Source organism: Gavialis gangeticus, unplaced genomic scaffold (genome assembly GCF_001723915.1).
Source record: "Gavialis gangeticus isolate Ggan-Ray unplaced genomic scaffold, GavGan_comp1, whole genome shotgun sequence".
NCBI classification, from domain to species: domain Eukaryota; kingdom Metazoa; phylum Chordata; order Crocodylia; family Gavialidae; genus Gavialis; species Gavialis gangeticus.
The window spans coordinates 120,224,337-120,237,782 of NW_017729032.1; the positions used below are offsets into that span (position 1 = coordinate 120,224,337).

The following is a 13,446-nucleotide window of genomic DNA, read 5'->3' on the forward strand; positions in this document are numbered from 1 at the left end:
CCAGTAGGGGCTCCACAATTCAAAAAGGATGTGAAAAAGCTTGAGAGAGTCCAGAGGAGAGCCATGCACATGATCACAGGTCAGGAAAACAGACCTTACGATGACAGGCTGAGAGCCATGGGGCTCTTTAGCCTGGAAAAGCGCAGGCTCAGGGGTGATCTGATGGACACCTATAAGTTTATCAGGGGTGACCACCAGGATCTGGGGGAACTTTTGTTCACCAGAGCACCCCAAGGGGTGATGAGGTCAAACGGTCATAAATTACTACAAGACTGTTTCAGGCTGGACATAAGGAAGAGTTTCTTTACTGACTGAGCCCCCAAGGTCTGGAACAGCCTGCCATCGGAGGTGGTTCAAGCACCTACATTGAACACCTTCAAAAGCAAATTGGATGCTTACGTTGCTGGGATCCTATGACCCCAGCTGACTTCCTACCCTTTGGGCGGGGGGCTGGACTCAATCTTCCGAGGTCACTTCCAGCCCTAATGTCTATGAAATCTATGAAATATGGGAGGACTATTATTCTAAAACCCACAAACATGGTGGGGGGCATGCCCACCTTTTATAGGTTTAATTACCTAACAGGATTTGGAAGTCCCAGGTTTAGTTATCTCCTCTCCTTTAAGAGATTCAGCTTCTTGATGAATGCTCAAATAACAAAACTATAAATTGAAATTAGAACACCCCAGCTTCTCCTTCCTTGTACATCCCTGAAGTTCTCTCCAAAATCTGCATGCTGACATACATACCTTGTTTTGAAGTAATTGTTAGCAGGCAGCATATAGTATACCTTTAGTTGGGGATAAAAGATCTAAATAAGAAATCTCCTATAAATGCCGATTGAGGTTGAGAATGTATGTACATATTTGTGTCTGTGAATGTGTTTTCTTAGGATGGCCAGTTATTTAACCAAAGTTTATTAAGTTCTTGTTAAGAAGATTGATTTAGCTCTGTGTAGTTGACAGTGCCACAGCATTTGGTTTTTAAAAGCAGGTCAAGTACATAACAAAGCAGACACATTGCAAATGTGGTGGTGGTATTCAGAAGAGTACAATTTCATGGCTTTTACCCAAGAAGATTTTCTCTTCAATTATTTATGTTTGAAAGTCACCATTACATCCTATGTCTCTTGTGAATTAAATAATATCCCATCTAGAATTGGTAAGAGGAAAACAAGTGTTCATTAAGGAGGCCATTATAAATCTTGGTGTATATTCCTGCATTAACATGAAAACTTATATTTAGATGAAGTTAAGATTGTCAAAAAAGCTCACAAAAGTAGAAATGTAGGAAGTCCTGCAGCTACTGGGCATAATCAAGCCTCAAAAGGGCAATTTTTTTTGATGTGCTGTAGTGTAAGGGTACTTACACAGAAATAGAATTGCCTTAGGCAGTCAATACAGGGACATTATATAATACTGACAAGGTGAACAGTTATTTCTCAGTTATGCAAATCTGCACAATCTGGTTGACTGAGAAGGTATGATTTATCTAGTGACTGGATATTTCTAAAACTTAAAGTATGCATATTCCTTTGCTTTTTTTTTAGGGCCAATTAAAAAAACAAACAAACACTTGTATTAAAAAATCCCCCTTTTTTCCTCTCCATCAACATCAGTTACAGCAGAATTGATGAAGGAAAAAAAATCCAATGGCTTCTATCAGCCCATTTAAACTCTGAGTAATTTTAAAAGGTAAAAACAACGTTGCTGTAGACAGGACTGCAAAAAGCATTACTAAGTAAGATACTCTGCTTTTCTCTTTTTTTTTTTCTTTTTTCTTTTTTGAAGATGAGGATGAGAAGCAGGCTTTGAAAATACATATCTAGAAATTGCCAGTAGCAAACAAATTATTTATGGTTGCAAAGCAACTTTTCAGAATAATCTGCAGATTTTACATGCTTATAACTTTCTAAAATATTCACTTCCTGGGCTGAAATTTTCTCTGTTTGGTCTCTGACTAAGATTTTAGAACTTTTGAGCAAAACTCTATTGGGTCTGTTTTTTTGCATGTTGACTACCTGAGTTGTTGTGATGAGGAAAAAATATATCCAATCATGTACTTTTGAACAAGTTACAGGCAATACAGCTGGAGTTTTATGGTTGAAATATGGCTCTTTACTGAAGCTAGAATTTCAAGGAGCCTAAGGTGTTATGGTTCACAACCCACAATTTGAAGTGTATATGCCAGATCCATACTTTTTGACTCTGTTCAAAAATACAGCTTTGTTTATAACAATCTGTCATCTTATCCTTAAGACACAGTCACAGAAAAGCAGAAGTGAAGATTGTTTAGGTGCCTGAAATATGGAGCAGGATCTTGAGCATGCCCCACTCACCTGCTCCCACTTTGTACACATCAAACTCAAAAATGGGGTAACCCCCGTTCTTAAGGACTGTCTCCAGCATGCTTTGGGGGGGGGGGAGGTGGGAAGATAGTTACAGCAGAATTGATGAAGGAAAAAAAATCCAATGGCTTCTATCAGCCCATTTAAACTCTGAGTAATTTTAAAAGGTAAAAACAACGTTGCTGTAGACAGGACTGCAAAAAGCATTACTAAGTAAGATACTCTGCCTCATTTCTAGGTTTGGTTCCTGGCCTCTGGAGTTAAATGCCAATACCTGGGGAGAGAAAAATGCCAAAGTATGGAATCTATACGGGCAAATATGCTGAAGAGATTATCTGAGCTAACCCATAACAAACTCTGAGGATAGGGGTATTTACTAAGTCTCACTAGCTCTGTAGTTTTAGTATCTAATTCCACTTGGGATTCAGAGTCCTGAAACTTATCCTAGAAACAGGGGCCTAAAGAATTTCTTTCAGACACAAACTCTTCATTTAAAATAAGGGTTGTTGGTGCCAACTTATATAATGCCAACTATAGTTAATAATATGTATTGGAAGTTCTTCAATCACATCTACTGGTAATGATCCTGACCAATTGCTCAGTGCAGTCAGTGGGGCCATGTCCAGACGAGCGTGGCTGCATGTGGCACCACATACCACGCATTCAGTTGTTCTGTATGCTGCAGGGGAGCAGTGCAGGGGGTGGGGGGGAGCGGGGCAAGAGGTGACCCCTAGATATCCCTGCCACACAGAGCCTGGCCAGCAGCTGCAGCATGGCTCTGGTCAACCAGGTTTTGAGCAGTGCACACTGCCCTCAGTGCACACTGACACGGGTATAGCATGCACCACTCAAACCAGAGCCTGGCTGACCGGAGCCATGCTGTGGCTGCTGGCCAGACTCCATGTGGCAGGGTCACTGCTGCTGCAGCCCCAGGAAGCCCCTCGGAACACAGCTAAGGCTGCTGGAGCCAACCCAGTGCTGGCCCCAGCCTCCCCTACCCCATCTGAGATAACCTGCCACATGCCAGAAGGCACGTGGCACAGGTGCTCCTCAGGGACAGGTAGAAGAAGCAAAAGTGGGCAGCTGGTAGTTGCCCCAGGGAGCCAAACATCCACACGTGTGGACATGGCCTAGGAGTCTTTCTATTGGCTTCAATGGATTTGGATCAAGTTCATTATGAAAACTTGCACAGTGTTACAGCAATTATGTTGCTTACATTGCATCAAATGGATGTTGTGCTGCCTATGAAACATTGTTTGTTGCTTAAGATGATACCAAAGAAAAAATTGACTATGATATTCAAAGTCAGAAGTGGATTTGCATGAATAAGGACTGGTACATCATTTATACCAGTGTAAATCTGAATACTTACATAAAAAGCAGCAGTTGCTCTGCTGTAATAAAGATAATAAAAGGTGAATAGATGAAACTAATGGTCAATAATGGTTGGATGGTTTTGGACAACTGCAACTCCCATTGTGAACTCTAATGTTAGATATAATCCTATACCTCCCTGCTCATTCTTTAGATTTTTCCTCTGTTTTTCTTTTTATATGTATAAACCTCACATTGGAGATATGGGTTTGAATTTCACTCCCACCAACATTAGAAAGTAGATCTCTACATTCCTGGAAATCAGCAATGCCTGATCTAAATTAAGATATTTAATTAGTTTTACAGGGGTATTATTAAGGGTTGAGCTCTTGTTATAAAGTGCTCTATTTGCATTTATGGGCTCTCTCAAGATGGAAAGCTGACTTCCTACTTTTTATTTTTATCACCTCAAACTCTATAGGTCAGCCCAACCCCAGGGTGCATCCGGGCGCTAATGAAGATGTTGTACTGCCCTTACTGCAGAGGACTCCCCACTGTGAAGCCTTGCAACAACTACTGCCTCAATGTAATGAAGGGCTGCCTAGCAAATCAGGCCGATTTGGATACTGAGTGGAATCTATTCATAGGTAAGAAGAATTTGTATAATCAGAAACAGAATAAGATGACAATAATAGCAAATATCCACAAAGCTTTGAGAAGACTCCAGGAAATACTATGGTCACTATTTACCTATTTGGAAAAAAGGAGCTTTAAATCAGGCAGCAATTGAATCCTTCTCACATTTTAATCAAAGTTTCAGGCTTGTAGTAAAAAAATCACTGTTCCACCCCAGAGCTGTTCTTATTAGAGATATAAAGGTGCTATGTGACGGAGAGGCTTCCAAGTTGAATTTATTAGACAATACATGAAGCATGTTGAAAATGTTTTGGCTGAAGGTATGATAACAAGTTTAACATAAGAGTGAGATAAATACTGTATATTAGAAATGTGAAATTTCTTGCAGGCTGCACAGATATTAGCAACTTATAACCACCTAGAGAGCATAAACTGTAACTCCAGCCTTTCTTAATTCCAATACTGTTGGAATTAATGGCTTATAAAGATAACAGATAGGACAAGTAAACTGCTACTTCAGGGTTTGGGGTTAAAACTTGACAATGTCTTCCTTTCAGTGTGTTGGATACAAAAAAGGATCACTATGGCATCAAAATGGAAAAGTGTAGGGACCTCTCACTTAAGGAAAGCTGTGATTCCAGTTATAGTCACCTGGTGGATAGGGTGGGCTATAAATTAATATAAATAAATAAATCTTTGAGTACGGTGCACCAAAAACCACCGAGAGACAAATAAAGGACTCTAGTTCTCACGGATCAACTTTTTAAAAAATGTGTATGTAGTGCAAGGATAGGATGATGAGCAAATGATAGTGCAGCAAGAAAAAATAGCTAAATATTTCAGCCTCTAATGAGTTTCATCATGCCACAGAAATTTAAGCTGGATTGATAGAAAATAAAACCGGTCATAAAATGAAAGACAGAACTGCTGACTGTGACTAAAGGGAGGAAATTCTGTCTTTGTAATTTGTAAGACAGTGCATGGGCAAACTCATTGTGTCTAATTTCAAACTCCACTGAACATTGTGAGTTTGGAAGTTAGGCTCTGACTTGCATCCTATCAGATTTGAATTCCACTTAGATGAGGTGGTGCAAAAAGGGTCAGAAAGGAGAAAATTGGATGAAAAATGGAGCAGAGAGCGGGCAGAGTGAAAAACAAATAGTGAGAGAATGCTATAAAACCCCTGATGTTTAGAGAGAGTTTAATGAATAAATAATAAAGGGCACCCAGCCTCGTGGCCTAATTTTCTTTTATTTAGTTAAGATCATGGCTTTCAACAGCTGACGGTAAAGAGGAATAAGGGATCTAAGGCGTCTCTTTATTCCACTGGGCTAGCTAACTGCATCATGGGGGAACAGTATTGTCAGGTATGGCGCCTACCCAGTTTTACTAGTCCAACCACGAAGAGAGTAGATGAAGAGGAGGGGTAAGAGAAGCCGATTCACCAGCCACAGCAACTAAGCTAGAGTTGAAAATAAAGTAATATGCACCTGGTAGCATCAGCACAGATTCCTTCCACCTTGAAGTATAAGAAAAACTTAGAACCAAACTGAGACTAATTCTGTTCTCTATCATGACCAGTGCAAGTGTATGACACACCTTATTCAACCTTTCTGGAACACTACAATCAAACCTTTTTTGGTAGGCATCATCGCAGAGTGTAAAATTATTATCCATTAAACCTTTACGTTAACCATAAAATGTCCCCAGATAAAAAGTTAATTTAAAAGAAGGTGTTCATCCCCCTACTTGCTAAGATGATGGCATGTTACAAAAGTAGGAGTGTTAACATTTTTTCAGGGTCTTGGGAAGGATGGAATAGAATCTTACTGAGATGCCCTATAGATAAAATAAGACCAAGTTCCTACATTTAATAAAAACTAGTTTTTTTTATTTTAAAGAAAGATTAGGAGCAAATGCTGTTCCATTGGGTAGGTGCCTGAAGTAGACTTAGGTGTTTATGGGTGATCCTGTTCCATCATATTGGAGCCCATGAAAAAACATTAATTCATCTGCTTTTGTGACCTAGTATTATCTTAGCTTTAAGACTAACTCACAAAAATCCTCCAAGGTGGGGGATCCACCCACCTTCTACATTATTTTTTTTCCAGAGACTTGAGCAGGATAGAATAGGGCTACACTTAAGCAGTTAAGTCTACTTACGTACCTCTTCGGTGAAAAAGGATCTGGTCCTTAGCTTTTAAAGTGCAGACACTCATGAAAATGAAGTTAAGCTTTTATGGCTTGATAGAAGGCTTGTTGTACTACTGAACTGACATGAAAGTTAGCTGTCTATGTAAATACTTGAGGGTTCAGTTCTAATTTATGATATATTACAGCAACAAAAAAACACCATGTAATATGCTACAGATTCAACTGCATGCTCTGTAGACGAAAGCAGTCTGTTCTGCAGACACTTCTTTTATTAAGTGATAGGGAGGCAGTATAAAGCACAATCATTTAGATACATTTTTCGCATACCACCTACACAATTTGCCTAGTACAACCTGAAGAAGGTGAGGAGAGAAAGAGACAGAAAAAACATAGCTAGTATTTGGAGTAGGTATTCTGTTTTATCCTACTCTGTGAGGCCACTGACAGCTTTGCTGAAGATGAAACTTCTAAGCTCTTCCTTTATGTAGGATTGAAATGCAGTGAATTGCTTCAGCCAGACGGCTGTCAGGGGCTTTCTAATAACGCATGCAATTCCCCTAGTACTAAACACAACAAACTTCTACTCACTGAATTAAAATGAACGGCAGCACTTTACAGCACCGCTGAGCTATGAGAGATTGGAAATTATGCATGAGCAGTTTTTATTCCTGTTTTTAGTGTTGGGAACCATGCAGAAGGAAAAAAAATAATTTTGTGCATTAACAGTCTCTGCGTAGGCAGGATTCCCAAATGCTGTAGCATATTTATATAAGAAGTCAGGTTTTTTCTTCCAGCAGCTTCCAGTAGTTTGCATTGTTGCAATATCTTTTATTTATTCATTTATTTGCAACTGTTGATACAGATATGCATTTTTGACTACCTGGACACATTTTATTGACAGGACTGGTTGTTTTGGAAATATTCTACTGTTGTTTTGATTGTTTGGCAGTGACACCAAAAATCTACAAATGGAAAAAATAAGAATTGGGCTCGCTGACAAACATGTTCTGACTAATTATCAACACAAAAGTCAAAGCCAAAATCATAGCCATATAGCTGCAAATAAATCTCACATCTACTTTAAGAGCTAAACATCTGGTATTTTCCAAGATTGTATGTGAAAGTTAGTAAGAAGAAAAACAGCTGGAGCAGTATCAGACAATGTATTGTTTCTTTAATGTATTGTTTTGTGTCACCTTTAAGATGGATATCCTTTTCATGCAGCTTTTTTATTTCAAGGTTTCTTATTTGTCTTGTTTTTCATTATTGCACAATAATAGCCAAATATTACACTTCTAATTCAAACTGAAATCCCATGACACTCAGTAAGAGTTTCTCTCAAGAAAGCATTTAGTAAGGGACAACAGTGGAAAAAAATAATTTTCTGTTTGCCTAAATGAGAGGGGAAGACTTGGGGCTTAAGGGGTCACTTTAGTGTATATGAGTTACACAGGCTTTTATAATATTTGCTTTGAGGATCTTTGCTTCCAGAGTGTGCTACTTAATAAAACTGATCTACACTACCCTCTCTGAAACAAAGATAGTGAGGTGAAATACCAAAAGGTATGTGGCTCTGTGTGTGTGTGTGTGGGGGGGGGGTGTTAACTTCCAAACTCAAAATGTTCAGTGGAGTTTGAAATTAGATACAGTGAGTTTGCCCATGCACTGCCTTACAAATTACAAAGACAGAATTTCCTCTCTTTGGTCAGTACAGTCATCCAAAATAACACACTAGCTACCTTATCATAATAATAGATTGACACCCTTGACCTTAATTTAATTAATTTCCTAATGTGGGTGCTTGTAGCAAGTTGCATTTGTAATTCTGTCCCATGGACCAGCATCTACAGCTGACGCTAGATATACTTCAAGCACAGCAGGTCTTTCATTACTATCAGTGGAAGACTGCACAAAGATCAAGATGTCCTGCATCTCCTAGAGCAGGCACTGGTAGCCTACAGTCCATGGGCTGGATTCAGCCCACAGAACCACTGGGTCCAGCCTGCAGATGTAAGGCTTTGGTAGCATTCAGCAGTAGGGGGCTTTGGATGTGGGTGCTCTTTCTATACCGCCATAGGGATGAACACTGGCTATAGGCACTTTCTCTTTGCTGTCACAGAGAAAAATGGCTATGGTTGCTGGGGCTAGCCACTTGCCCAGTCACCTGCTTCTCACCTAAGGTGGGTCATTCTGAACTGCAGCTGGAAAACATTGCCTACCCCTGTCCTAGAGGTAGGCATCAGATAATGTAGCCCAAGAAAGGATGACAGTGGTAGCCCCAGTGGTATGTCCAGTGGTAGATGAAAGTCCTATCTTTGGAAAATATGGGCCCCATAGGAAAACCATTGTTATTGCTCTCTTTTGCTGTAGCTTTTCTTGAATTCATTTCATACCTCTGTCTTGTCTTCTCTCCTATTCCTGGCTACATTTTCTTTTCTGTAGCAACTTCCAAATAACTGTTTGTGGGCTTATGCCCACCCCTCTGTTTATCCAATCTATAAGGTTCAGTAGCTTTGGTTAGTAAACGTGCAAATGTTAGTAGGGTGACCATTCATCTCATTTTTCCCAGGACAGTCCCAGATTTTGGATGCTGGTCCTGGCTGCTGGGTGCAGCATAAAATGAACCTCCTGGGCACAGGGAACAGTTCGTCAGTGAATGGAAGTGGCATGGTGCCCCCAGGAAGGCTGCAGGGCAGACTGCCTGTCACAGCATGCTGCTCCATCTTCACCTCTCCCTTCAGCTCACCGCTGATGTGGGAGAGAGGGAGGAAGAGAATATGGGGTGGGGGGAAAGGGAAAGTGGAGGCAGTGTCCTGGATGTCCTGTATTTCCAGCTGGGATGGATGGTCACCCTAGATGTTTGAGCTGGAATGTTATCACTATGCACTAGAATTAATGCCCAAAATGAATTATTGGCTTCAGGGAGGTTTCTGTCTTTCCAGTTTATTGTCCTGAGTTGTGCACAGACTCAGGAAGAGAGCATTATCCTCATTCAGTTCATGTCTAGAGATTTCTCTTTCTTTTTTTAAGTGAAAACTGGGATTCTACAGAATATAATGTGTAGGAAGCCAGCTGGATCCACCCAGTAGCCCAACTATGATATCTGTGAGTTAGGCAGGTGTTGGTTTTAGTCTGAAAAGCTAAAAAAGTCACTGCCTTTATAAAAATAATTATACATGCACTTCTTACAATCTTGAAAATGGTTTTGCAATGTGTGCTGAAGAAAATCATGGTTTATCTGCCACACTTCTAAAGAAAATCATAGTTTAACTGCTGCACTTAGGGTCAAATTCTCCTTTTATTAATGCTGGTGAACTCAAGATAATTTTTCTGAAGCTTATGGAGTTCTACTGTTACGCTGTTTTTAACAGTAATAGGAGTTATAGGCAAGAGATTTTTTTCCCCAATAGATATCCTGTGTTGAATCAACTGTGCCTTAATTCTGCTGTTTATATTAAGACCAAGACAAATAGTTGAGAATATAAAGAAAATGTTCAAAAAACATGAGAGATGAGCAAATGGGCCAGATTCTAGCCACAACCACCAAGGTATTACCCTGACTTGGGAGAGACCCCTATTTGCAAAGTGTGGGCCATGCTAGCTTCTAGCATGGGGAGCAAGAGCATGAAACAGCCATGTTGGACTACAGGTGTAGTCATCTGGCGATTATTCTTTCTTTAGCATTCTGTCTCAGTGGTATAGTTTGGAGCAAGGGTGTCAAACATATGGTCCATGGAGCTCCTGGAGGTGGTAGTGGAGCAAGCAGCAGCAGCATCAACCCTCATGACTCCCTGAACCATTACAGCCATCACTTGCCTTGCCTCTGAAATCCCCCCTGGAGATGTGCATTGGTGGCACCATGGTGAGTGACAGGGGTGTTAACCTACACAGCTCCCTGACTCACCACCAGAGGTAGATTCTGGTTTGGTCTGTGGGACAAAATGAATTTGGCACCCGTTGCTTAAAGCAACAGCTCAGTTGCTCTACCTTTACCCAAGGCCGGCATTAGCTGGTCCTCAGACTCATAACCACCACTTTCTCTTGCCAGATACCCTGTGCTATCTGGAGCTCAGTCACAGGTGAGAATCTGCCATTGCTATTTTTAACAAATTATTTGATTCACTGTCAGTAGAGAGGTTCTGTGCTGTTGATAAGTGCTCTTTTGTGTCTTAAGAATCTCTTGTTTCTTGATGTTGATATGGCATGAGAGTTACAGAAGGAAATTTGGTGTACTATCCCTTTTGAAGACAATGGACTACTTTATGCAAATGAAATTCTCTATCAAAAATGTAGATCCTCTATCAAAATGCATCAATCAATGAAAATATAAAGCTACTTTTAGTTATTATATACAGAAGCTTATAGAACTATGCACTTTCTCTGTTCTTTGAACATTGCAAAGCACAGGGATAAATACTGCTTTTAAACTGCCAGAGGTCTCTCAGATCTTTTTATCTATTTTTTGTACCGGCTCATCACTACGATATCTGTGCTCTTGGAGCTCTTCCTTCATTCATGAAAAATGCATGCTGTAATTCTGATAGTATCCTTTACCATTTCCTTTATGCTACAGATAATACTTCAGTAAACAACATAACTATACTGTGCAAGCAGCTAGACTGTTCAGCTATGTGAGAATGTGGGTCTAAAGCTTTCCACTTCGGAAATTTACTGAAAAGAAAAGGGAGAAAAAAGACTTAAACAAAATGTCCTTTTTGCTAACCCCCACTACCATCCCTTCACTTCCTGGAGTGTGCAGCATGTGTAGCTACTATACTTCCCTACTGCACTACAGAGAAAAGACTGTCAATCCATTGTAACTGTCAGTAGGAAAATTGTCTCTACTGTTGTGCATGTTAATAAGCAGCACATAAATATGGAACTGAACAGCTCTGATTTCCTGGCATTTGAAGTCCCTATTTTTGCTTTAAATCCATTGGGCTACTATTTCTTGTTGACAGTTATCCCTCGTTGGCATCTCTCTGAAATGCTGAGAGAAGGCAACAGCAATATTATTGACTCAGTGGAGAAGAAAAAGGAGCAGTGGCAGGAGCTCAGCAGCCTTGGAGTTCAGAGTGATTTGTTTAAAATGAATTAGAGTTGCAAACACAGTGCCTGTTTGATAGAGGTATGTTGATCAGCAAATGTGAAAGCTGACTTTTTGCAATGCAAAACATAGGTTTCATTAAAAATCACAGTGTGTTTTATATATGGAACCAATAACACTTCATAGTGAAGGTAGCCAGGCACTCCATTATAAACCCTTATTTTAGTTGGTTACTGCTTAACCAAAGTTTGATCTTTCAGGGTGACATTGTCCAATGTCTCTGGCTCATTTCTTCCGAGAAGTGCTAGTGCAAAGAATTTCAAGAGACTGAATTTAGGGAAAATAAGGTATTGTGCCTTCCAGGATTTAGAAAAGAACTGTGAACTCTTGTTAACTTGTCACAGGGATAATTCATCACTATGGTTTTCTTAATGCACTGAATCTACATCTGCATCCTACTGGTTTACGCACAAAATACTTTGGCTAATTTGTCATCTGTTAAAGAATAATTAGTCATTACAAATATGCACACATAGTAAATCACAGTGGAATTTGTCCCTAATAGTCAACTTAATAATTTGCTAACTAGTTGTACTTTCCCTAGCATCTGAAAAAAATTCCTCTGCTATCTAGGAAGTACTTACATGAGCCACTTACTGTGTGTCAAGGTGCCTTTTAGGGGTTGTTTACAGGGCACCAGGCAGCACCATGCTGAAACGTGCTGCTGCCTAGCTGGACACATTGTGCCCAGTCTGTGCACTACATTTTTAAACAAAAATAATCCAGCCCCAGGGGCCTCTACAGTCCCAACTGTTTGTTTTAATAACAACAGTAGATTTCCTGGCACCAAGCACACAGCCTGGTCATAACTGGTAAAATGAAATTAGATATATTAAGTCTCACAACACCCCTACTCAGGATAGGAAGATTGTATGTGCAAAATGAGGCCTTAAAAGCATAATCCGGTTTCACATAGTGAATGACCAAAGTGCAGTGTGCAACCAACTCCAAGTTACCTGACTAAAATGAATGGCCAATTTTATTATTGCCTCTCAGCGTGCTGATGTCTGCATTATAGGAATAGATTCACCCTCCAAGATGCACAGATAGCTCCCTATTCCTATAATAGGAGCTCTTAATACCCAGAGAAGATAATAGAATCACTCCTACACTTTAATTGAGTAACTCAGAGTTGGTTGCAAGATGCACTTCAGTTGTCCACTAGCTGAAATAAAATTTTGTGTAAGTGTCATACAATGTGACAGTTACAAATATAGGAATACAATCCAGGAGACACACTTCCCATTTTATACTCCTCCACTAGACCTCCTCTATAGATATTCTTTCCATCTGAAATGAATGTCACAATGAATTATGACAATGAATGAAGAAAATGAAGGAAAAGAACGCATGTTGTTGGGTGTTTGTATAGCAGCTAACACAATGTGTCCCTAAGCGTGTTCAGAACTTATGTGTACTAGTACTGTATAAATGGCTCACAATAGTAGCCCAATAATTTAGAATGGATCCTTAAAAAGAGAAAAGGTGAGGTTCTGAGTTCCAGTTCCTTTCTTCAATCCACATTCCTTCATGTCATTTTTCACCACCATGAAATTACTTATTAGCACACATTGGCTATACTTGGAGGCTGCATCAGTGGACATTTTTGCAATGTTTGAGTTTAGCGGAAGTGGTGGGGAAACTGTTTTGATACTGCCTTTCTAAATGCCATGAATAAGTACTGTGTGGCTTTACAAAAGGTATGTTTAGAAATGGGAAAATATACTCATTATTTATTACCCCAATTCCTCCTCATTCAAGCATTATTACATTGCACTGTTCCTAATGTCTGTTCATAGATTCATAGATTGTAAGGCTGGAAGGGACCTTGGAAGATCATTGGGTCCAGCTCCCTGCACTAGGCAGGAAAGACAACTCCCTCCCACCC

At 39.9% G+C, this 13,446-nt stretch overlaps 1 protein-coding gene across 1 annotated transcript in view; it reads left to right on the plus strand.

Annotated features, from left to right (window-relative positions):
* GPC6 (glypican 6) overlaps positions 1 to 13,446 on the plus strand; it is a 1,304,538-nt gene that overhangs the window by 944,037 nt on the left and 347,055 nt on the right. Inside the window, exon 4 of the mRNA XM_019524944.1 lies at positions 4,143 to 4,308. Coding sequence (XP_019380489.1) covers positions 4,143 to 4,308 — 166 coding nt within the window. The remainder of the gene's footprint in view (positions 1 to 4,142; positions 4,309 to 13,446) is intronic.